This window comes from Amblyraja radiata, chromosome 10, assembly GCF_010909765.2.
Source record: "Amblyraja radiata isolate CabotCenter1 chromosome 10, sAmbRad1.1.pri, whole genome shotgun sequence".
Taxonomy (NCBI): Eukaryota; Metazoa; Chordata; class Chondrichthyes; order Rajiformes; family Rajidae; genus Amblyraja; species Amblyraja radiata.
The window spans coordinates 17,052,416-17,079,676 of NC_045965.1; the positions used below are offsets into that span (position 1 = coordinate 17,052,416).

Genomic DNA, 27,261 nt, shown 5'->3' on the forward strand with positions numbered 1-27,261 from the left:
CTAGATAAGGGGATCACAATAAATGGAAGGATACTGAGAAAAGTAGAAGAATTTATAATTAATTTATAAGCAAGAAAGGTTGCACAGAAAGTCATTGCAATGGATCGACCCCAAGATAGTGCCTATGGAGGCAGCTTGGTCATAGTAGGAATGGCCAGGGCTGAAACCCATTGAATGAATTAAGGCAATGCACAATGCCTAGACACTGCTATATTGTGTGGTTAGTGATTGCTAGCACAGGTGAATTTCTAGGCATGAAAAACACCCAGTCAGAGGAATTGCAGTGTGCTTACTAGGTGCAGTACATGATTGTGTGTCCCATGATGATTGTTTTGATCTGCAGCCACACTGCACAGGCAGCAACTGGATCATGGTTAAACTGAACCTAGACCTTCCTTTATTGACCAGAGTCCCAATCCCTGACCTTCCTGGTAGATTTAACCTGACAATCCCACACCTACTCTCCCCCATCCTGGCCTGAGAGATACAAATGTGGGGTGGGAGGTGGAGCGGGGTTCTGAAGGAGGGGACGTGACCAAAATATAAAGGAATAGGAGGCACTGGGACTGGCACAGCTATAATAATGCCTTGATAGACACAAAAAGCTGCGGTAACTCAGCGGGACAGGCAGCACCTCTGGAGAGAAGGAATGGGCGACATTTCAGGTCGAGACCCCTCTTCAGACCCTTCTTCTTTCCAGAGATGCTGCCTGTCCTGCTGATATACTCCAGTTTTTTGTGTCTATCTTCAGTTTAAACCAGCATCTGCAGTTCCTTCCTACATATAATAAGGCCTTGGTCATTTGAATTAATTTCTAAGTTGGAAATGTTTGTATTAAGTTTCACCACATTGCAAAGTTTATTTTCATTTGTGCCGAGCCAAAAATAAATACTGCTGTGCAATCCAATCTCAAAAAGTGCTTGAGAGAGCAGAGACATGGGCCTCGCATTGACCAGTACTTCTTACGAAGCAACCAGTCAAATCAGTCGAGTGAAGCACAGCGACAGGACTCAAACCAAAGTTCGCAGAGCATCAGCACCCATGTCACTGAAGAGGGTGATACAAGCACAGAAATGCCGGTGGAGGAGCCCACGCAACAACGACAAAGACCTCCATTGGAGGGAAAGATCAAAGGGCACAAACCTGGAGTGAAATGGCCCAAAGCTGTTGAAAAGAAAGAGTGGGAGACGGTCAACAGTGACCTTATACATATCTTGGAGCAACAAGCGGGCACAGCAGTGGAAAAGCTTGAAAGGATGGGCAACACAATCTACAGCTATGGAGAAGAACGGTTTGGGGTGAGTAAAGGGAGAGGTGGAAAGAAATTACCAACACCAATCAAGTCCAGGAGGCAGCAGGAGATCGAGAGGCTAATCAGAGAGAGGAGACAGTTGAAAAAGCAATGGAAAAAAGCAACTGAGGCAGAGAGAGAAGGTCTCATGCTACTCCAAGAGGACATCAAGAGCCGATTGGCAACCTTGCGAAAAGCAGAGAACTTGAGGAAACTTCGCAGGAAGAAAGAACACACAAGAACACGGTTCTACAAAGACCCTTTCAAGTTCATCAAAGACCTCTTCGCAAAGGAAAAAAGTGGAACTTTGAAAACATCAAAACGGGAATTGGAGGAACACCTGGAAAAGGCCCACCAAGACACGAAAAGGCATGAGCAGTTAGTCATCCCACATGACATCCCGCCTATTCAACCACCTGAATTCAACCTGGACACCAGCCCTCCAAGATGGAAAGAGGTAGAGAACACTGTCCGGCGAGCAAGAGCAGCATCAGCTCCGGGGCCAAATGGAGTACCATACAAGCTCTACAAGAACGCACCGGATGTGTTACGCTTTCTATGGAAGCTCATGAGGGTGGTGTGGAAGAAGCAAACAATACCTAAGGCGTGGCGAAGGGCCGGCGGCGTGCTAATACCTAAAGAAAAGGATGCGTCAGACATCAGCCAATTCCGGCCAATATGTCTCCTCAACGTCGAGGGAAAAATCTTTTTCAGCATTGTATCACAAAGGCTGTCCACCTATCTGGTAACAAACAAGTACATTGATACATCTGTACAGAAAGCAGGAATTCCAGGATTTTCAGGCTGCTTGGAGCATACAAGCATGATCTGGCACCAGATCCAAGCAGCTAAGAAGGAGAAGAGAGACCTACATGTGATCTTCCTCGATCTGGCCAATGCATTTGGTTCAGTTCCCCATGAACTCCTTTGGGAATCTTTTGCCTTTTTCCATGTACCAGAGCTCATCACCACACTGGTCAAGAGCTATTTCCAAGACCTGCAGCTGTGCTTCACAACAGCTGACTTCAGTACAACATGGCAGCGCTTGGAAGTAGGCATCATGGCAGGCTGCACAGTCTCACCCTCCCCCTAAGGGCAACAACCTTTGTCCGAGAAGGACAGAAAACATCTAAACATCCTTCCACCAGATCAGAAGAAGGAAACCTATGCAGGGCCCGCGACTGGAGGATGCTGGCGGACATCGGCCGACAACTAGTTTTTCCACCTGAAATTGCTTCCACCAACCTCAGGCCAGACTTGGTGTTCTGGTCCCCTTCACAGAAGACTGCTTACATCATAGAGCTCACAGTTCCATGGGAGAACTCTGTTGAGGAGGCCTATGAGCGTAAGAAGCTGCGTTACGCAGAGCTTGCAGCAGAGGCAACGCAGCGTGGCTGGAACACCAAAGTCTATCCAGTTGAAGTGGGATGCAGAGGATTTGTTGCGTCATCTACCATCAGACTGCTGAAGGAGCTTGGAATCCACGGTCAGGCTCTGCGGAAGACCATAAGATCACTCTCAGAGGCGGCTGAAAGAAGCAGCCGGTGGATTTGGCTCAAGCGGAAAGACCCATGCTGGGCCCCAAGTATTTCAGGGTGAATCTTTGGGACGGTTTGACACGGGACACGCGCTGAGGGCTGATCATCCTGCAGCGGGCCGCCCTTGTGGAGGGTGTATAGTGTTAAAAGGCCGAAACACCCAGTGATGCAAGGGTACACTACTGATGATGTGTCCTGTGCCCAACTGTCCTGAAGGTTACCCAGGCCAAGATATACGTATCCACTCCCCCACCCCCCCCCCCCCGCCCCCCCCCACAGATGTTGAGCGTCTACCACTCTCAACAATCAACGAATGTCGTGAAATGCTCCCCACCTATTGGCACAAGGGACTTCTTAACATCTTGTCCTGTGTATTTGATTCTTCTTGGCCTTTTTATTCAGCGGCATTTATTTATTTATTATTACATTTTGAAAACCTCTTTTGCATCATTTTATACAAATTTGAGTGGTACTTCAGGATCATACTTGAGCCTAGGCAACCCACCTGTCAGCACTTGGAGAATCTGTCCGATTCATCATTAATCTGTCCAATTCTACTGCTCTTATCTCCAAACTCTGCAAACGATTCCTTTCCAAATGTAAATCCACTTTTCTCACAATGTCACCAAGAGTGGGAGTGGAGTCATTATTCAATAACTATTTGACAAAAGCTATTTTCATTACTGACGTAGGCACAGGAATTTATAATGGAATATAATTAAGGTTGGAATGTATGTTAAAATGGGAATGGAATTACATCTGTGGGCTTTGATGCACTCTATAATGATCCCAACCATTGAACTACACTTCACTTGAAAAATACATTTGGATCTGAATGCACTAGTACAATTCCAAGACGAACATATTTGAAAACAATAAAAGACCATTAATTTATAATATTTACAAAAATGTGAAGCTTAAATCAACAACACAGCAGGAGAAATACTGTTCCAGAAAAAGTGATTATATCATGTGATATAATAATGGCTGTTTGTCCAGTAACCTAATTAGAGTGTTGGGCCATTGATGCAGGCTCACGAGTTTGAATCTTGCCATGGCAGCTGAAGAATTTAAATTCAAGAAATTAAATTAATCTGGAATGAAAGCTTATTTTGAAACGATGAATCGTATTTGATTCATTCTTAGTTTTCAAGGACAGAAATCCGCCACAGAGATGCAGCAGATCCCACACACATTCCTCCCTTCAATTCTCCTCATATTCTCCATCACACAGACACATCAACAGCAATTAACAGTGGCCAAATAGCCAACCAACTCACACATCTTTGGGATGTGGGAGGAAACCAGAGAACCTAGAGGGAACCCACGCGAAAACAGGGAGAACATGCAAACTCCAAATAGACAGCACCAGAGGTCAGAATTGAACCCACATCACTGCAGCAGTGAGGCAACAACTTTATTAGCTGCAACATTGTGCCACCCCTATACCTGTCAACTTTACCCATCTGATCTATACGCGAGTCTAGAGACACCAATGCAGTTAATTCTGAACTGCCTCCTCAGTTCAGGAGCTAATACAGCGATTGGACTTGCTCATATTATTAGCGACATCCACATTCTGTGAACAAATGAATCAAACAGCAGCACCAGCACTGATTTTACAAAATTGAGAAAACTGCTAAATTCTCAGGTCAGGCAGATTTGTGGAGAAAAACTATTAATAGATTTTCAGGTCAATGATCTTACTTCAGAACTAAAAATGTTAGTAATAGGCTTTGAGAAGTTAGCAAGTGGGATGTGGGTGAAAGAATAAAAAGGAAGGTCTGTGAAAGGTGGATAGTGGGGGAGATAAAAAAAATAAAGGAGAATGATTGTGGTAGAGTTGCTGCCTTCCAGCGCTTGCTCACTTTGTACGTTCTCCCCGGTTTTCTCCGAGATCTTCAGTTTCCTCTCACACTTCTAAGACGTACAGGTTTGTAGGTTAATTGGCTTGGGCTTGTATACTTGGTATAAGTGGAAATTGTCCCTAGTGTGTGTAGACTTGTGTTAATGTGCGGGGATCGCTGGTCAGTGCCGACTCGATGGGCTGAAGGGCCTGTTTCCGCTCTGTATCTCTAAAAATAAATGATGATGCACAGCAAAAGGAGCAATAGATGGGACAAGCAAAGAAATAAATTGTTGTGGTAGAGCAGACGTGACCTGCAGTAGCAGGATTACTATCTGATACTGCTGAACACATAGGTCAATATGTTTAGTTGAAAGATAAGGTGCTCATCCTTGAGTTTCTGTTGAAACCGTGTGGGATGTTAAAGACAGAAGGGTCAGAGTGCAATTGGGGAATACATTGGGATTTGAAAGTCCATGTACGAGACCAAGGAATTAGACTGATATGGTTTAAAAAAATGGTGTAACTAAATCAAACAAAGCCACAGGAAAAATGCAATGGTACCACTTGAGAAAATATAAGAGGAACCACAAGAAACTGCAAATGCTGGAATTTTGAACAAGAAACAAAGTAAGTCAGTGCATCAAGCAGCATCGGTGGATGGAATGGACAGATGGAATATCAGATTGGGACCCTTCTTCAGGCTGAGAAAAAGAGTGTTTTTTTTGGGTTTTTTTGTGGTACCAGAGGATAAATATGGCAGGCAAGTGGAAGGCTGTGGACACGCCGGTGGGGTGGGAGATTGCAACCTTCACGTGGTCCGCCCTGTATCGACTAATGCAATCAACCTGGCGTGCACAATCGAATAAGATCAAATAGAACTTAGGCTGTGCACGCCATACGCAAGAAGAAGAAGAAGACACCCCGGTGATCTGAATAGAGATGATTTGAAAGCAATAGTGCGTGGATGAGTGCAATCTATGTGGTAGCAATTGCTTTAACAATCACCAACAGTCAAAAGCCAGCAGATTTAATATCAATGTTTGGTGCAACCACAAATATGTACACTGCAAGCTTCCACAAACAGCAATGTCAATATTAGAGTTAACACCATAACAACTAACAATGCTGGAAACATTCAGCAGGTCAGGCAGCATAGACAGGTGGAAAAACAAAATTAACATTTCAGATCATTTTAGAAAAGTTAGAAAATAGGCAAGTTTTAAATTACAGGAAAGGGAAAAGCTTGGAAAGAAGTTATCTGATAATCTAGTTTAGAGGTATTGATGTAGGGATGAAACGTTACGGATACGCCAGTGAGAATCTTCCTTGCTTTGTTGAAACAGTTTCTTGATTACCTTCCTATCCTTCATGAGAGGACAACAACACCACATTGACACAGCTGGTAGAGCTGCTGCCTCACAGCGCCAGAGACCCAGGTTCAATCCTGACCTCATCTGTGTGGAGTTTACACATTGTCCCTATGACCATGTGGGTTTCCTCTGGGAGCCCCGGTTTCTTCCCAGACTCCAAAGACGTGTGGTTTGTAGGTTAATTGTCCTCAGTAAAACTATCCATAATGTGTGGGGAGTGAACGAGAAAGTGGGATGACATAGAACCAGTGTGAGCGGGTAATTGATGGTCAGTGTATACACAGTGGGCCGAACAGCCTGTTTCCATGCTGTATCCCTAAACTAAACTAAATTAAACTAAACTAAACTAAACTAAACACACAGAAGACAAACACAGAATAAAAAGGAACAATGGGGGATGCGCAGTGCTCGAACACACTTTCTGATACAGAATTAAAGATTGACCCAGGTGAAACACTGCAGAGAATTGAAAAGCAGCTTTCTGCACAGAAAACCCAATTTCCTATTGTTCTTCATCAATGCCTGCTGGTTTGCATCGTGCTTTATTCTTCTACATTTCTAGCATGTGCAGTTTTCTGACTTTGCTAAAAAAAAAACACTTTCAAGTTTCCATTAAGTCCCACTGAATTGGAAATGTATTTATCACTGCTGTGTTAATGCGGCCATAGAGAGTAGTCAACATGTGTAGGAAGGAACTACAGATGCTTGTTTAAACTGAAGATAGCCACAACAGGCTGGAGTAGCTCAGCGAGTCAGGCAGGCAGCTCTGGGGAAAAGGAATAGGTGACGTTTTGGGTTGAGACCCTTCTTCTGACTGAGTGTCAGGGGATAATGACGGTGATATAAAGAGATATAGAACGAATGAATGAAAATTATGCAAAAAAGTAACGATGATCAAGGTAATGGTCCAATGTTGGCTGTGGGCTGGGTGATAATGAGTTACATTGAGAATCAAACTCACCAAGATGACAGTGAAACAAGTGCAACGACTAGGGTGGGGGACAATGAAACTCAGCATGGTGACAGTGAAACATGTGCGACGACCAGGGTGAGGTGATGTTCAAGCATGTGGTTCACCAGCTATATCTGGAAGGGAATTAGGGGCAACAGATATGACACTTTGGCTAATGATCCAAAATACAGATGACATTTATGGTCCTCTCACTCCTTTCTCATTGATGGTGCTCCCTGGTGCCTGCGATGGTCTAGAAGATACCAGCATTCAAGTGAAGGGTCATCATGACAGGTCATCTTCATTTATATGTAATTATAGAGTGGGAAACCCGCCAGCATTGTGGTCAAATGTAGTCACTCCTCCATCACTCATCCAAGAACAGCTGACTTGGAACACAGACAGGGACCTGGAAGTTCTCTTTGACTCGGTGGGACAGGCCTTGAACTGTAGCTTTCTTGGCCATTTCAGAGGAAAATTAAGAATCATCTGTTTTCTTGTAGGTCTGGAACCACTTACGAGCCAGACCAGGTCCGAATGAATCACCCTGGTGAACTTTTCCGACAATATGTTATTGGCTGCCACAAACAATAATAATATACTTTCCATTCCAGATGTATTTACATGACTGAATTCAGATTCCAGCTCTTATCTCCAGCTCTTTAACATAGATCTTGGCCTAAAGAACAGGAAGATGGGTCACACCGTGAAACGTTACCTATGCATTGCCGGCACAGATGCTGCCGGACCGGGGGAGTTTCCCCAGCATTTTGTGTTTTGTTCTCGGTATTATTTGTGGCATTTCAGAGCCCATGTATGTTACAATTCAAGAACAAACTAGATGTTGAATTCGCTCAGCCAGCGAGTAGTGAGATTTAAAATGCAATTCAGTTGGTTTGGTTCCACTGCACACAAATGGATGGCACAGTAGCGCAGTGGCAGAGTTGCTGCCTGACAGCGCTTGCAGCGCCAGAGACCCGGGTTCGATCCTGACTACGGGTGCTGTCTGTATGGAGTTTGTACGTTCTCCTTTGTTTTTCTCAGAGATCTTCGGTTTCCTCCCATACTCCAGACATACAGGTTTGTAAGTTAATTGGTACAAGTGTAAATTGTCCCTAGTGTGTGCAGGATAGTGTTAATGTGCGGAGATCGCTGGTTGGTGCGGACTCAGTGGGCCAAAGGGCTTGTTTCCGCGCTGTATCTCTAAACTAAACTAAACTAGATCCTTTGTTGCAGAGTGTATTATAATAGAGAACACCGATTCTGAATTAATATTTGAAGTGGCTTCCTCAACCTCCCCCAGTTTACATCCACCATGTCACAGGTGAGGCCTACCTGCAGTGGGTTTGTCGTTCGTGATTGTGGAGTTCTGGTAGATGGTACGCCTTCCATTCTGCGGCTGTCCAATGATAGGTGTAGCTGGAGAGTTTACGTTGGACAGAATGCAGCCAGTCACTCTCTAGAAGGAAAATGAGAAAAAACATGATTAAAGACTGTGCTGTCAGTCACTGGTAGTGTTGCCAACTTTCTCACTCCCAAATAAGGGACAAAAGGTCAAAATACGGGACCAATTCCCAACGGCAATTCATTGATCGACTCGGCCGTGTCTGGGTGAATGATGAGTTGGGCCGGGTGCTGGACTGCATGCAAAGTCCAGCCGGCGGGCCAGCTGAGGAGTTTTAGCCCACGCGACGTCGCGCGCAAAGTCCGGCATCCCATCCAACTCATGAACCGATGATCGGCCATGAGAAGGAGGGACGGTGGTGTCGGCGGTAAATGTAAGTCCAAAGGTCGGACAGCTGGCCGAGCTGCCACGGGCGAGGCGCTGCTGCTGAACTCCATGGGCTGCACCATGTCGGGACGGGTGAGGCGGGGCCGGAAGCGGCGCTCCGACCCAACAGTCCCCTCGACCCGAGAAGTAGCAGTCAAATACGGGACAAGGGCGGTCCCGTATGGGACCATCCAATTTAGCCCAATATACGGGATGTCCCGGCTAATACGGGACAGTTGGCAACCCTAGCCACCAGCAACCAGCTTATTCACAGAGGCACAGATTAGCTTCTCAGCAAAGAGAAGTTTATCTCAGCTTCCACCCAGTGAGACAGGGATTGTCTTTATTATTACCAATTAGCACTTCATTTAAAAGTGAAATCATTTTATTTCACACCTGCTGTTAACCAGGTCTAATTTGTACTGAAGAGTAGAATTTCAATCAGCTCTCTTATTATAGGCTGCAGAACATCAGCTCATGGGTTTAAACATGGCATTAACTTTATGCCTTGTCAAACCACTGGATCAGGCTTCACACTGTGAGTTGGCATCAAGTGCCTGTTATTTAAATAAACACAGCAGCCATTTTTTTTGTACTCACATCTCACAACTGCCAAAGAAATGCTCAACCCAAATGGCTCTTCATTATTTTTTTAAATGGTTGTATTAGACCTTGGAATGCTCACTGGCAGCTAGTAAGCAGTTTGACTTTCTCCCCCCTCAATCCCCATTCCCACGCTTGCGTAGTGATCTTTCTTTCTTTTCGCCAGATGAACCCAATCCTGCTATAATCACTGCCCAACCCTGAATGTTTTTTTATTGTCAACTATCTCCCCTTCATCTTCTCCCTGTACCTTCACTGTGATGAATCAGAGCTGTTTGCACCATCCCTCATTCATACATTCTATTTTAGTATAAATTCAAAGCATCTGCGTCATTCATCATGGAACTAAGATCACCATTTACTGTATGTGGGTGATGTGAAATCGATATTAAATCCAATCAAGATGACTGGAATAGCTATGTAATGTAGCTATGTGACTGGCATGCAGTTCATGCATGCCAATGTAAATTCATAATTTCCAGCGCTTCGCAAATGGGCTAAAATTGAATTCAGGTGAGCCCCACCAATACACACAGAGAACCCCCTCCCATCCCATTCATAATCCCCTGAATCTCAGTGAGCCAGGGGCCTGATGCGTTTCTGGGTCTCGCTCAGCCTGAGCCCGTTTGCCATCCTGTGATCCAAGTGTGCCAGAAAATAGACACAAAATGCTGGGGTAACTCAGTGGGACAGGCAGCATCTCTTGAGAGAAGGAATGGGTGACATTTGGGGAGAAGACCCTTCTTCAGACTAAGAGCCAGGGGAGAGGGAGATACAGGGACCGGTAAGGTCTGAAAATGGTAGATGTGAAAAAGAGTAAGGCCAGAACATCTTGGAAGAACCTGAATCATTGGTAACAAGATGTTCAGGCGATTAAGCAAGTTGTGCCATAGCAATGGATTGGCACTGGCCCAAGTTCACTGGAAGGCAGGACGTTGGAAGGTCTGTAGCTCAGCAATCGCTCAGGGAATCCCACCACTAGCCACATCTTCTCATCGCCATCCTGTTTCACTTCCTGCAGAGACTGTTCCCTCTGCAACTCCCTGGTTAACTCATCCCTTCCCATCCAAGCCGCCCCCTGCCCAGATACTTTCCCCTGCAACAGCAGGACATGCAACACCTGCCCCTATACCTCATCCCTCCACTCCGTCCAAGGACCCTGACAGTCTTTTCAGGTGTGGCAGGGGTTCAGTTGCACCTCCTTCAACCTCATCTACTGTATCCGCTGCTCTAGGTGTAGACTCCTATATATTGGCGAGACCAAGTGCAAGCTTGGCGATCGTTTCACTGAAAAAAACATTCTAAATCTCCTTGTTCATCGTCTGCTTTGATCTGCCCTTTTCACGCCTTATATCCTCTCTGTACCATTCCATACCTCTAGTTTCCCTCCCTGCTGACTTTCAGTCTGAAGAAGGGTCTCGACCGGAAACGTCACCCATTCCTTGTCTCCAGAGATGCTACCTGTACTGCTGAGTTACTCCAGCATTTGGTGTCTATCTTCCCTGAATAGACCTGGGCAGGGAAAATGGGAAGGACATATTTTCTATACTAAGAGGAATAGAAATAGAGGTGCATGAATTCCAAATAAGGGTTAGAAGGATTAGGAAGAGGTTTTTCCATTCAGAGTGAGCTGGGTGGTCTGGAACTCTCTTCCCAAAGAGAGATGTAGTGGCAGAAATACTTGTCACATTTAAACTGCAGGCTCAGTATGGATAGTGGGATTGAACTGGCCAGCTCTTTTACAACCAACATGATGGGCCACATGTGCGAAGATTTCTGACACAGGCCAAAAGTCAGTGTCATAATGGACCCGTCCCACTTACGCGACTTTTTAGGCGACTACAGGGGACTATGAGGTCGCCACAAGGTCGCCACATGTTCGCTGGAGGTTGCTGGGGTGTCGCCTGCATGGTGGTGAGTAGTCCCCGCATTCTCGTAACTAGTCGCGGCTTCATTCTGGTCACCGTTAATTTTTCAACATGAATCAACATGTTGAAAAATTAGCAGCGACCAGAATTTTGACGGCATGGAGAGTAGCGAGAATTCTCGTGACGCAGGTGCAGTGGTAGTGGGTTGCCAGGAGGTCGTAGGTTGTCGTAGGTTCTTGTAGGTTGTCGCCAGTGCTGACCGGTGAATTTCATTGGCTCATTGGGAAAAAAAACATGAACAGTTGTTTTCAGAACCAAGAATAACCAATGTTAATGTTAATGTCCGCCGAGCTTCACAGCCGTGTATCTCTGGCTTCTTAAAACTTGTCTCCATTCCTTCTCCCCCCCTTCTCTGCCCTCTCCCCTCCTCTTTTAAACGACTTACGTGACCCTTCCCACAGCGCCAACCTTCCTGTTCATCGTGGTGTGTGTGTCTGTATCACATTGGCTTTGCACCGTGTGAATTTCACTCAGACAGCGCTCCCCCCGCTTGCCCTGTCCCCCGCCTGCATGGTGAAGGAAGCGATGTGTGTGTTCCACTCTGACAGTCACCATTCCAGTCGCCGTTCCAGTTGCCGGTTTTTCAGCGACTTGCTACGACTTGACAGTCGCCGGCAGTCGCCTGAAAAATCGCCTAAGTGGGACAGGCCCATAAATTCTCTTAGATTCTCTGATTTTTAAGTCCGTACATTTATAGAGTAAGGGATTTTTGTAGCTGAAGCAAAGACAGAGCTGGCGATTCAACGGACTATAAAATCCTGCAGCATGCTATTTGCTACCTTCCTCCCCTTAAAAGGCAAACTCATACTTAGTGGCATTGAGAATATCTGGAGCTTATCCAAATGAGCAAAATGAAGCTGGTCTCAGAAAGTCTACAGGGGTCATTGCTCATTTAGCAGGGCAAGCATGAATCACGCTCTGCACATTTTCCCAGTCAGAAAACTGAGGGAATGCTTTATAAATTATGATACAGTCTCAGCGACAGGAAGGTCAACCATTATCTTTAGCAAGTCGGCAAGAGGGGCAGTACAGCGTTTCACTGTGCCTCACAATGGTTATACAGTTCAATGCTGGGCAGATGGTTTCCTTGGTGATGAGATGGTTCATCAGAACTGAAAGGATCATTGTCGAGGATTGGAAAGAATCACAGCACAATTTTAGGAGACAGAAAGCGATGACATTTTAACTCATTCCACCTCGGATCACAGTGCCAAAGATTACTATTTCAAAAGGCATCAGATTCCGGGTCATTTGCAAACTGAATCAAACCTTGTTAATCAAAGGTAAAAGGGTACAAGCAGATACGTGCAGTCAGGTCAGAGATCACCCAGGACTTCATTAAACGGTGGAGCAGACTCCAGCAGATGAATGAGCCGCTCCAGCCCTCGTGATCCTAAATGGGTGGGCCATTTAGGATTGAGATGAGGAGAAACCTTTTCACTTAGGGAGTTGTGAATCTATGGAATTCTCTGCCTCAGAAGGCAGTGGAGGCCATTTCACTGGATGCTTTCAAGAGAGAGTTATATATATATCTCTTAGGGCGAACAGTATCAAAGGATATGGGGAAAAAGCAGGAACGGGGTACTGATTTTGGATGATCAGCCATGATCATATTGAATGGCGGTGCTGGCTCGAAGGGCCGAATTGGCCTACTCCTGCACCTATTTTCTTTGCTTCTATGTCTACTCCCCTCAGGCAAAGGAAAGCAAGTTGAGGCTCAAATCTCAAGTGACCTTTGGAGCGTCTTCCAGTCAGAGATTCAGTTTGTGATTGCGATAATCATCCAACACAGGCAAGCTAATGGAGTTAGGGAGAACATCCCAGAGGGAGGAAAGGGAAATACCGGATGTTGCACATTGGGCTGGTTGATTTTCTAGGAATTTTCTAGGCTCGGTGACCATTAACACACCTTGTGGTTCCACGGGATTTGTCTTATTGTTTTGATTTGAGCAGTGGCAGTAAAGGACCATCAATTAGACCACTTAATAAGAGTTATTCAATCTTGTATTTTTATTCATTGGTCAGAAATAATTCATCAGCAGGAATACAGTATGACATTGCCCGCTTCCTGCTTTCTTACATTCTCTTTAATATTTACGGGCAATAATACAATTGGCGGCAGCACGGTGGCGCAGCAGTAGAGTTGTTGCCTCACAGCGCTTTCAGCGCCAGAGACGCAGGTGCAATCCTAACTACAGGTGCTGTGTGTACGGAGTTTGTACTTTCTCCCCATGACTGAGATCTGAGATCTTCGGTTTCCTCCCACACGTCCAAAGGGGTCCAGGTCTGTAGGGCAATTGGCTTGGTATAAATGTAAAATGTCCCTAGTGTGTGTAGGATGGTGTTAATGTGTGGAGATCGTTGGTCGGTGCGGACTCGATGGGCCGAAGGGCCTGTTTCCGCTCTGTATCTCTAAACTAAACTAAATTAAACCTGGAGGTTTGGCAAAGTTAAAATGTTGTGTGGACAGATTGGGCTCATAATGAAATCAGTCAATATTGTGCAAGATACACAACAAATCTGACCAGAAGAGTGGCCACTTAAGGAGTGAAGAGTCAGAGAGGCTTTACGTTCGGGCTTTATAGTTTGTTTCTTCAACACAGTGCCAACTAATGGTTTACACTTGTGACTAAAACTCTGTGCAATAAATAGGAAAGACGGACAAAAATCAGCCAGACCAACACTAAATTCATGGAATCTCAAGCACAAATTACAATTGCTGCAAATTAAGTTTTTGCAGTTAAAAACATAATGTTAGATCATCACCCCATCTGCATCGCTGGTCACACCATCAGCTCAGAATAATCATGACTACAACTTGATGCTAATTTGTGTTTTGCAAGTGTTCATGCCTGCTCTTTTGGTTGCAAGGACAGGAAAAAGCTATCAATATCATTATTTTAATTTGGAACAAACTGACTTTTCTAAACTAATGTACCTAGAAAATTGTTCAACATAATTAAAAAAAAATCATGTTTACTTATTTCAAATCTATCAATCATATGTGATCAGTTAAATACTGATTATCAGGAGTTAACTTTTATGATAAATACTATTTTCACTCACATTATGGTTATGTGACCGTAATATCATTCAGTTAGTGGTTGAGAGCTTCAAATTCCTTGGTGGAACATGGACCAACCACATTGATGAAGCAGCCAAGAAGGCACACCATCAGCTCAACTTCCTGTGGTGACTAGGGAAATTCAACATGTCTACAGTGACCTTTACAAACCACTACAGATGCACCATAGAAAACATGTTGAGTTGCATCACAGTTTAATTTGGAATCCATAGTGGGTATTTGATCTACTCATCATCCAATGGATCTATGGGAGGCGCCTCCTCAGGAAATGAAGCCAGAATCATCAACGAATCACACTACCCTGACCTTACGCTTGCTTTGCTCCTCCTATCGGAAAGAGGTTGAGTCTGAAAACCGATGACGTTCAAGAACGGCTTCTTCCCAACAACCATTAGGTTCTTGAACACTGTACAACACTAACCTCATCTCCCAACTATGGACTGTCTAGGTACAGGAGTAGGCCATTCGGCCCTTCGAGCCAGCACCGCCATTCAATATGATCATGGCAATTCATCCAGAACCAGTACCCTGTTCCTGCTTTTTCCCCATATCCGTTAATTCCATTAGCCCGAAGAGCTATATCTAACTCTCTCTTGAATACATCCATTGAATTGGCCTCCACTGCCTGCTGTGGCAGAGAATTCCACAGATTCACAACTCGCTGACCGAAAAAGTTTTTCCTCATCTCTATTTCCTAATTTTTATGAGTTTACTGCAGTTTAGTTTAGAGATACAGCACAGAAATAGGCCCTTTGGCCCACCGAGTCCGCACCGACCAACGATCCCTGCACATTAACGCTATCCTTTCCTACACGCACTGAGGACAATTTACACTTAACCAAGCCAATTAACCTACAAACCTTTATGTCGTTTGAGTGTGGGAGAAAACTGAAGATCTCGGAGAAAACCCACGCGGTCATGGGGAGAACGTACAAACTCCGTACGAACAGCACCCGTAGTCGGGATCAAACCCGGGCATCTGGCGCAGCAAGCGCTGTAAGGCAGCAACTCTACCGCTGTTCCACCGTTCCTGTAATTCTGAGAGGAATTGAGTAAGCACAGGAAATCTTCAAAGAAAATCAAGTCAAGAACTCCCCCTTGAACACTTAAGGAATTAATGATAATTCAAATCTAAGATTACCCATGATATTGATTCAATCACATCAGGGTGTATATTCCAACATAGTGTGTATACATGGAACAAAATAGCTTGGATTCATGAGCTATTTAAATACTTCCATCACTTGTATCCAAATTTGAAAACTATGTAAAACATTTGTCGGTACACAAAAATGCTGGAGAAACTCAGCGGGTGCAGCAGCATCTATGGAGCGAAGGAAATAGGCAACGTTTCGGGCCAAAACCCTTCTTCAGACTTATCGGGGGTGGGGGGACGGGGAGAAGAAAGGTAAAAGGAGGAGGAGCCCGAAGGCTGGGGGATGTCTACTTTTATTTTGAGATGGCATGAACTATCACTTACAGAGTCTGACCACAATTCCAAATCATGAAAGTTCCAAAACCTGAGGCTCAAAGATAAAATACGATCCTTCTCAAGTTCAAATATTGTGTCAGGTGAGATTTATCAATGTTATGCTTATGTCCTCTTGTCTGAAGATAACATATAAAATGTTATAATCTGATAATGTCCAAATGTCTGCAGTAAAAGCTCACCCAATTCTATCAGTGAAAAATAATTAAGGAGGCACAGGGACTGCAAATGCTGGACTCCGGAGTACGAAGTGAACTGCTGGGGAAACACAGCAGGCCGAGTAGAGGGGAGGGGGGAGATTGGGGGGAAGGGCGGGGGTGGAAGATCGGGGGTAGATGGGCAGGTTGGGAGATGAGGGTGGGGGAGATGGGCCGGGTGGGAGATGGGGGAGGGGGAGGGGGGGCGGAGATGTGGGGCGATGGGGGAGGGGAGATGGGGGGAGATGTGGGAGGGGGAGATTGGGGGGTGATGAGAGATGGGGTGGGGGGCATGGAATTGTTGGTGTTTTGTGTCAGGACCCTCTATCAGGACTTAGAGTAGGGAGGGCAGGCAAGCAACGGTGTGAAATCAAACCAATTCTTCTCTCTCAGGGGCTTCACTTCCTGTCTAATGCCCAAGAGCTTGAGGGGTGAGAAAATAGTCAGACATTCAGTCTTTATAATTAAAGCTGTTTGTTGTTCAGCCAAGCAACACACTTCCAGAAGGAGGAAGCGTGTCTTTGCATCAAGGACACAGCATCACTGGGGCCTCATTCTAAGATCAATGATTAATTTGTACAAGTGGATTGAAAGGTCAGATGGCTAATCCTAAATTTAGCTCAAGGGGATTATGAAGTACAGGCTTTATGCACTTTGTTCTCATCTTCACTGGTAGAGAATTTGTGCTGAGATCTCAATTTCATCCTGTTTTTTTGTGTTCTAGGAAACCTTTGCTAATATCACATTTATTTCACGGTGACGCAGCGGTAGAGTTGCTGCCTTATAGCGCCGGAGCCCCGGGTTCGAACCCGACTACGGGTGCTGTCTGTACGGAGTTTGTATGTTCTCCCCGTGGGTTTTCTCCGAGATCTTCGGCTTCCCCCCACACTCCAAAGACGTACAGGTATGTAGATTAATTGGCTTGGTGAATGTGTAAAAATTGTCCCTAGTTTGTGTAGGGTAGCATTAATATGCGGCGATTGCTGGTCGGCGCGGACTCGATGGGCCGAAGGGCCTGTTTCTGCACTGTATCGCTAAACTAAACTAAACTAAACTTCCTCCAGTAAATTATAATTAAAACACAAAGTATGTGCTATAACACCAGGATAAGCGCTCAACCTCGAAAACCAAGTCAAGCCAAAGAACTATCTAAACTGATTATACAAACTAGTGTTAAAGACAACAACTAACTCCATATGCAATAATCAGCTACCTACATGTTAATGACGGTAAAGGGTATTTTTTTAGGCCTCTTGCTGAGATGATATTTCATGCAGGCATGACCAGCACTTTGACCTGATCTTGTTGAGTATTGGAATTGCACCACCCAGGTGAGTATTTGACACTTGTAATGGCGGAGAACGGCAACAGGTGTGCCTCTCATCTCAGAGTAACTAGATTCCGTCCCAGTTCATGTACGTGTTTACGCAGCTCAAATTAGCGCTGTGCTCAATCCCCTGGAGGTGGTTACTGGACTTCTTGGCAAAGCTGATGGCATTTAAGATTAGGAAGGGGTGGAGGGATTTTGATTTGTGAAGATGGTTATATTCTAGTTCTTAATTGGTGTAGACGTGACCTGCCATGATATTATCCTTAGGTAGATGTTGTCCAAAGCTTGGTGCCGCGATCGTGGATTGATCAACAAATTGAAGGAGGGCAGCTTCCAAAGGTAACTGGGTGAAGGGTACAGTACTGAGTAACTCTTGTAACAATGCCTTGGGGCCTTGATGATTTACCTCTAAAAACAAAAGCCATCTTCCTGTTCATTATTTGATGGCTCCACCCATAAAGTTGGGTTGGAGTGGCTTTTCCTTTGCTACCAACTTATTTCAGTTTTTTTCAGGTTCCCAGTCCTGTAAAATGAAGGCCCTCCTCTTTAATTGGAGAATAATGCTCACTGAAGCTTGAAGAATGAAAGCATTTCCCAAGCTTTTATTGACATAATAGGTGAATGTTTCCACTGCATAACTTGTCAAAAACATCCATTATTATTTATGGTAAGCAAAAACCATTTTGACTGTAAATTATCATGAATATATCACCCCAAAAGGAAGTACATATTTACGAATGAAAACGTGTAGAATTTTTTGACTCTCTAGTAATCTCCCAAAATCTCTGTTTACATAACCTGCAGCTTCAGTGCAATTTGGCTCGTGTTAAATTCACACGCTTTGAAAAACACGCTGCAGTATTCTTAGATAGGAATGTAGTAAATCTGAAGGCTATATCATCAGAATCATTGGGACTTAGCATTCATTTTTATTTCCTGGAGTGTGCGACCTATCCTTTGATCCTCGAGAGTAACTAGGGCTCCGCTCCTCTGGCAAGGGGAGAGGAAAGTGAGGGAGAGCACAAATATTTTAAAGCAAGTTTCTACTCACACCAAATAATTTTCAAATACCATAGGGCATTCAGGGAATTAAAAAATGTTGGCTGAATTTCCAGAATACATGAGCAATATCATTCTGTTGACAGGATGTCAAAAATTCAAACACCAGATAAGCAACCAGCCAGCAAATGCATTAATTCAAAAGCAGAGTCATTCATTACAAAGGGAACATCCCAAGGCAATGAACAGCAGTGGCAAGTTAGCCGAGGCAAGACAGCTGATACCATTGACTCCAACCCCTGTGGTCATCCTGTGAATATCCAGAGGGATTGTTAAATTAAAATTGTTAATGAACCTTCTGCCAGTGACAGCAAAATAAATGTTCACTATAGTATCCCAGTTGAGAATGGTTGGTATTTACTCAAATAAACTTTTGCTTTGTAAATCAAGGCGAAAGGTTGTTGGGACAGATGACAGAGTGGATGAAAACACACAGAGAAATTAGACCCTTAATTAGAAATTAAGAACACTGCCCAGTCCATCACCGGCTTTGACCTCCTCACCGTCGAAGGGATTTATCGTAGTCGCTGCCTCAATAAGGCAGCCAAAATCATCAAGGACCCACACCATCCTGGCCACACACTTATCCCACCACTGCCATCATGAATAAGGTACAGGAGCCTGAAGACTGTAACGTCCAGGTTCAGGAACAGCTTCTTCCCCACAGCCATCAGGCTATTATACACAACGACGAATAAGCTATGAGCTCTGAACTGCAAAAGACTATATTATTATTTGTTATTTGCACTATATATGTTATTTATTGAACTTTTTCTTTTTTTCCCCATTATATACAATGTTTACATATTCACATATTCTGTTGTGCTGCAGTAAGTAAGAATTTCATTGTTCCGTCTGGGACATATGACAATAAAACACTCTTGACTCTTGACTTGAGCCTTCTTCAGCCTGGTCTCAACCCAAAACACCACCCATGTTTTTTTTAAAATATTTTTTATTCCTCTTTCCTCAACCACCAGTTCCTGCCTCCCCACATTACTTAAATGTTCAGCATTTGGAACAAGCATTAAGTATTTTATTTTCTGTAGCCTGCACATGCTAACATTTCATTACAGCTGTTATAGTCATCCTCCCTGTAAGATGGATGGAGCACAGATTTTCACATGCTGTGAAAGTTATGGAGGAAACGAGCAGAACTAAACCAATTATTCACATTTCCTCTTCTTCCCATCAACTATTCTGCTGCCATTCTTACAAGCTGACTTGGCAAAATGTTATTTTAGGTTCAAAGATATCCTGTTTGTCCATTCTTCGCACATGAAAGATGTGTCGTCAGCCATATTGAAATGTTAACATGTTTAAATTGACAAATAGAAAATAAATCAATGCTTTACTTTTAGACTTTAGAAATGCAGCGTGAAAACAAGCGCTTCAGCCCACTGAGCCCGCGCCAACAAACGATGACCCCGTACACTTGCATTATCCTACATACTTGGAACAATTTACAATAGCTGATTAACCCTCAAACCTGCATGTCTGTAGTGTGGGAGGAATCTGGAATATCTGGAGAAGACCCATGTGGTCACAGCACGAACATACAAACTCCGTACAGACAGCATCATAGTCAGGATCGAACCTGGATCTCTGGCGCTGTAAGGCAGCAACTCTACTGCTGCGCCATTGAACAATATGTTCCAATTACTGAGCACTTAAGTGATGTGGGAAAAGTAACTAACAGGTACATAGAACATAGAATGCAAAACAGTTTGATATAGGAACAGGCCCTTTGACCAACAGTGTCTGTACTAAACATGTTGCCATGTTAAACTATTCTCCTCTGCCTGCATGTGATCCATATACCTCCATTTCCTGCCTATCCGAAAGCCTCTTAAATGCCACACTTGTTTTTCCAATATTTTGAATACACTCAGAGGTGTAGTGAAAGGTATACTAGACATACTTTATATTGCTTTTCAATTTTGAGGTGAATATACAGTATATCCATACTCTTGGCAGCATATCCAGTTAATAATTGAGCAGATTACGGCCCTAGATTTTACAACACTAAAATTACATTTACCATTGTGTAATTAGTTACATGATTATCTTCCAGTGAAAGCAATGGAACCAAGCCTTGGAACTGAAGTTCAACGTGCTTACGTGATCGTATTGTGCAGATGTAAAGGATCAAGTTCTACCCACTTCCTGATACGGAAGCTTTTTTGACAAGCTACCTTTGACAAACTCATGCCTGATTGCACTGTCACTCACTCTAAATGAAAACATGATCACCTACAAAGCAGTTGAATATCTTACAATTGCATTTTTCTCAATAGAATGGTCATTGACTGTCAAAAAGTCAAGATTATTTTGGTGTTTTTTTTAAGCTTTTCACAGATTTTAGTGATTGTTAATGTTTGCATATGACCCCTACTGAATGAATCCCTCCTGGCAACACTAATTGTAGCATTCACACGGGGCCTGCGATTTATACTTCTGTTAAATTGTCACGTATCTTTACTTGCTGCAATAAGAAAACACATAATGACGAGACAGCTATTCATTAACTCCAATTCTGTAACTAATTGTAGTGTTTAGATCGCATGGGAACTAGGGAGAGATAGCCGACTGGATAGAGAATAGGCTTCATGGAAGGAAGCAGAGGGTGATGGTGGAAGGCTGCTTTTCAGACTGGAGGCCCGTGACTAATAGTGTGTCTCAGGGATCGGTGCTGGGCCCATTGCAGTTGGTGGTTTATCTCAACAATTTGGATGAGAATGGAGAAGGCATGATTAGTAAGATTGCAGATGACTCTAAAATGGGTGGTATTGAAGATAGCTGTAGATATCAAAAATTACAGCAGGATCTTGATCAGTTGGGAAAGTGGGCTGAGGAATGGTTAATGGTGTTTAATGTCGGTACTGTATGTGCAAAGGTGTTGCATTTTGCAAAGTCAAACCAAGGCAGGACCTACACAGTGAATATCAGGGCTCCAGGGAGTGTTGCTCAGCAGAGAGATCATAGGTGTGCAGGTACACAGTTTCTTGAAAGTGTTGTCACAGGTAGATAGGACTAGACTAAGTGGGACCCGTTGGGTCCCAGCATCACACGGGAGGGCTGGTCCCCCAATGCAATATTCCAACTCTCCACCAATTCCAATATTGGTGGCCAGTGGAGGGAGGCAGTGGAGGGAGGCAGGGGGGGGGGGGGGGGGGGGCTGAAGGGATTGGTTTCCAGAGGGCTAGTATGGACATTGTGGGCCGAATGGATTCTTGGGCTGGTGGCTCAGTCACTCAAGCCTGTTGTGCTGGCAGCTCACTCACTCACGGCTGGTGGGCTGGCAGTTGACTCACGGCTATTCCTTGAAATTCCATTTCAAGCAGGTTGCAAGGCCACCAAATTCAAGTGCAGTTTCATACCATATCAAGCAGGGTGCAAGGCCACTAAAGACAGCGAGTTGTTACCTCTCGTGGTAGTGGTTCTTCTAAAATCAATATAAAGTGCAAACAAGAAGTGTTCAAGATTAGACTTTTAATTATATAGAAGGCAAGGCAACTTTAATTAGGCAAGGCAACTTTAATTAGGCAAGGCAACTTTAATTAGGCAGGGAGCTTTAATTAGGCAAGGTAATTTTAAGGGCACTGACAGGTCAGTAAAACCACTCACAGTTTAGTAAACATGTGTTCAGTGTTATTCACAGCTCAGCCAGAGAGTCGTGACCCTCTTGCTCCCCCATCTTGCAGAGACTGACTGAGCACTCAACACTTCCGGGTTTTATAGTCCCTCATGAAGGGGCGTGGCCTACAGGAGAGAGAATCTCAACATTTTTTAAACACTAATAACTCTTTTATTTTTCATCGATGGGAAAAATCCTCTTGTCCTGCGCAGCGGAGGGGGACTCTGAGTAAGACGGCCAAAAATCACAGCCGTAAGTGGCAGCGTTTTTTCTAAAATTAATATACAGTACAACAGGGAGTGGTCAAGATCAGACTTTTAGTAATATCGATGGTCAGAAGGCTTTTGGTATATTGGCCTTCATCAAATCAGTATTGAAGTTGGGATGTTATGTTACAATCGCACAAGATGTAGTTGAGGCCACATTTGAAATATTGTGTTTCGTTTGGATCACCCTGCTATAGGTTGTTGTTAAGCTGGAAAAAGTACAGAGAAGATTTACAAGGATGTTGCCAGGATTTGTGGGACTGAGCTATAGGGAGAGTTTGGGCAGGCTATGACCATATTCCTTGGAGCACTGGAGAATGAGGGGTGATTTTATAGACATGTATAAGATCATGAGGCAAATAGATAGGGTGAATGCACAGTCTTTAAGTCAGAGAAGGAGAATCAAGAACCAGAGGATATAGGTTTGAGGTGAAAGGTGAAAGATTTAATAGGAACCTGAGGGCTAACACAGAGGGTGGTGGATATCTGGAATGAGCTATCTGAGGAGGTAGTTGAAGCAGGTACTATAACAACATTTGGTTATGTCCAAGACTCAAGAAAGGTCTCGACCTGAAACATCTCCCATTCAGTTACTCCAGCATTTTGTGTCCATCTTCGCAGAAATAAGAATGTTTGGAGACATATCAGCTATGATACTCTGGCATAGTGAAATTGATTTTGATGGCCCAAATTACCACAGTAGATCCAATGTTCTTCCTACATCAAAATGTTGGTGTATCACCTCACTTGTCTGGCTCAGCAATCTTTGCATTTAACCGTTCACAAAGGAAGCAGGATTGTCTACAAACTGCATGGCTCTCTATGTTGGAGAACATTTTGAAGATCGCCCTCACAGGAAAGAAGGCACAGACAGATTTGCTGAAGCTTCATTCTTGCACCTCTCAGCAAGTTGACACAGAGCGCTGGCAGCAGTCTGAGAGATGTTCATTCGACTGAGCAATGGGGCACAATGCCAGGAGGCCCAAAAAAGGAGAAAACACACAACGACTCCAACAATTTACAATAAAGAATTACAATTAAAATATTTTGCAATTCCCTTTCCAAAAATGGATTTAATTTCTCGGGAAAAATCTAAACTGCAAAAAAATCTTGAGCTCAATCTGCATTCTAATGGTTACAATATGGAAGTGGGATGTTTTGAGTAAAAGGGTCAGGCAGTTCGAAAAGAAAAGTTTGGTTCACCCTCTGATAATTTCTGTGTCAATGTGAACTGAAAGAAATATCAAAAGACTCCTCCACCATTTGCATAGCTTATTCAACTCAAGTCCTATAATGATATAACACAACCTAGTTAACTAAAGCCATTGCCTCTCATTGACTCATTTCAGCAATTCAGTATTAAATACGACTGAATGATTAGCTATTACTTGAAGCAATGCCTTTCAGGATTTGAATACATCCTTCTTTCTGTAACATTTCCAAACAAACCACCACACTGAAAGTAATTGTACTTCACTGATGTCCTCAAGAAGAGGAATTTAGCTTTCTCACTTATCTGTAGGTGAAAGTTTTTGGAAGTTTTTAGTTACAGTTTATTGGCGAGTCCGAGGGAGATATCTAAATGAACGGATGTTATTTCCTGATTTTGAGAGACCATGGTGTGTGAAAATGTTATTATAAAATTAAAAGTCAAATGACCAGGTCTACAATCATACTCAGCCAGAAGATTAGGCCTCTAATCTTTTAATTTACATTTGCACGTGACCTGCCCCTAATGAATACGATAGAGCATGAAAAGGGGCAAAGGTCAAGTAAGAATGGACCAGGTGGTGATGAAGGGAAAGGTCAGACTTAATTATCATTTATTCCAGTTATTAAGTCACACATTATCCTCTAATGTTCTACTTCCCTGCAGGGGTTTTGGAATAGAGATGACCCTGGGGTTATGAGCAGGCCCTGCCAGTACCAGGGAGTGAGCCTGAACCTTGAATTGCAATACTGGTGAACGGAGGGTGCGTGGTCAATGAAACTCCCCCACATATGGGGTCTAGAAGTGGGCAGGCCGTCCGTGATGCGATGAAGAGGGGGGGGGGGGGGTAAACTGTGGGTGAGGCGATGGGGTGGAGGGGCCAGGCAATGGCAATGGGGGTTGAAGCAACGGGGGTGGAGCATGTGAGGGAACGAGTGGGAGGGGGGGTTGACAAGGGGGGAGGGTCCACATGTGAGGCAACGGGGGGGGGGGGGGGGTGGCGCGTGTGAGGTGTCAAGGGGGGGTCTATGTGCAAGGCGACAAGAGGCTTCCACATGTGAGGCGATGGTGGTGAGGGAGGGGCATATGTGGCATCAAGGGGGGTGGCGGGCGGGCGTGTGTAAGGCCGAGCAGGGTCTCTGTGTGAGGTGACAAGATAGGCACGTACAGAGCAGGGAGAAGCATGGTGTGGTGTACAAGGCAGGGGTGCGGGGGGGAGTGGGGGTGACAGCGGGTGTGGCAGGGAGTAGGGATGGAGTGAGCTAGGGAGGAGGTTGAGGAAGGGAAGGTTTTGATTGTGATGCTTGTGGAAATGGGCTCTGCTTCTCACCATCCATCAGTGCTTACGATGGTTAACATGGGGGAACAGGTTTGATGCCTCGCGGGCTCTTCGGTGACTAATTTCAGCAGGGGACCCTCCCACAATTGTTCAGCAGCTAATCAATATATCCTAATTTAAATGCTTATTTAGGTGCCCAGTAGTATGATGCATGTTTTAGGCCAGTTCTGTGTCACACTTCATGAGTGTATATACAGGCTATATTGTACTCTGGAAACAGGACATTAAAGATAAGACCAACTACTTCTTCATCAGATTGCTACACTTTCAGCAAGGCTTAGTGGATAACGATCAAAGGTAACTGTACTACTTCAATTTCTCTCACTGCCTCAGTTAAATAAGACCACATACATTTGCAGCAGGCAGCTTAGACTGGACCAGTGGTTAAAATGGGACCTTCAGCATTGGACAGCTGAAAGTTAACAACACAGCTGTTTGGTAAATGTTCAATAACAAACCAAATCACATTGGAGATTTATCTTCCAGTGTCTGTTGCTAGTTAACCTTGTCCCTGACCATTTCAAATTTATGATTTTTTTGAACGACAAGTTGGTAAAAGTATAGAGAAGCTGGCAATCTGGGTCCCATGAAGGGGAAAGTTATTGTGTGCACCTTTAATCAATCATATGGAAGGATTCTGAAAATAACAGGACATCAGCTGAGAAGAAAACGTGAAGTGCAATGATTCATACTCTAGTGAGAGAACAATTAATTTATACATTATTTAAAATAATTGAGCAAACGGAATGGATGTTTTAACTTTCTGGGTTAAGTTTAGTTTGTATCTAGTGCACAATTTTTTTTTAATGTTACTTGATTGTAAGGAAAATCCATTTCGTTGTCTCTTACGAGATAATGACAATAAATTGAATCCAATCCAATCCAATGCAATTGGTGCAAATGAATAACATTCAAAGCACTTGACTGACAAGGTAGAGAGCGAGATCGTCATTTTTAACTTGGAGCAATTTTACTGAGATGGTGAGATTAGGATGTCTGTAGGTAACTGGGCATTTTACTTTTCCCTTAGCTGAAACATTTATGCATAAATAAAAGTGAAGGCTGTTAGCATCTGTTGTTTTAACTATCAATTTGTGATCACTACGATAATTATTATCTAAAAATATTTGCATGGTCAATTATCTGTGTGCAAAAAAAAAATCAATGTCTGTTACATCAATAGATGAAGGATGTGTTATGAACATACTGTTTAAGAAGGAACTGCAGATGCTGGAAAATCGAAGGTAGACAAAAGTGCTGGAGAAACTCAGCAGGAGCGGCAGCATCTATGGAGTGAAGGAAATTTCCTTTGCCCCATAGATGCTGCTGCATCCGCTGACTTTCTCCAGCACTTTTGTCTACCTGTTATGAACATACTGTTCCCTTTTATGTTATATTACACACTGAATTCCAGCAAGCACTATAACTAATGCTGGGTTTCTGAAACATCGATAATTCCTTTCCCTCCACAGATGCTGCTTGACCTGCTGAGGTCCTCCAGCACTTTGTTTTTTTTCTTCTTGTTTTAAGCAGCGTAACCAGATTTTGAAATATTTCTCTGGTTTTAATTTTTATTTTATTCCATTAAATTTTAAAATGTACTGTTAGCTTTTCTTATTTGTACTGAATAAAAGATAATTATTGTCCATTTTTTTCATTCTAAAGCTCAGAACTTCAAATTGAATTTACCTGAATAAGAATTATGTGGGTTTTGGTTTAATTTGGAGGCAAAAGGTCAGATGAAGTTTGCACAATCAGGTAGTTATTACTGAGATGTTAGGTCATTAAAAACAAACACATTCCACCTATTATACAGTATATCCTTCATTCTTTCAGGGTGAAGGTTGAAAGCTGCTGGAAGAGCAGAAACTGAGACAGTGTCAGTGCAGGAGCAAAGACATGCAGTTCCAGCCAACCACAAACAAATGACTGCTACAAGATTAAACCTGTGCCAAAATGGAATGTGTGCTGAGAAACTGCATCATTCACTTGGACTAATGCCGCTCAAGAAGCCTAAAGTAAATGACTTGCTTTCTCCATTATGTACAAGAAAGTACATCACAATACATAACATTTAAAGAACCATACAGGTGGAATGGGAAACCAGATGAATCATTATCATCGCATTATGCCGTGTCACCCAAATCAGGTGGTAAACGTCCAAAGAAACATGAGATTTGGCGACTAAGATGCAAACAACACACAAGACATGGAATTCGGATAACCCAGTACTTCAACAAAGATAATCACCCAGAGTAACACTAACGGGAGAAGAGAAACTTGGTTGGGTTCCGCTCAGTTTGGGAGCTGAATGGCCTCTTTAGTGTCTACTCTATTCCATAACTGC

General features: G+C 43.7%; 1 protein-coding gene across 1 annotated transcript in view; it reads right to left on the reverse strand.

Moving 5' to 3' along the window:
• The window catches only part of nmnat2 (nicotinamide nucleotide adenylyltransferase 2), a 207,032-nt gene that overhangs the window by 29,010 nt on the left and 150,761 nt on the right, over positions 1–27,261 (reverse strand). Inside the window, exon 5 of the mRNA XM_033028195.1 lies at positions 8,336–8,459. Coding sequence (XP_032884086.1) covers positions 8,336–8,459 — 124 coding nt within the window. The remainder of the gene's footprint in view (positions 1–8,335; positions 8,460–27,261) is intronic.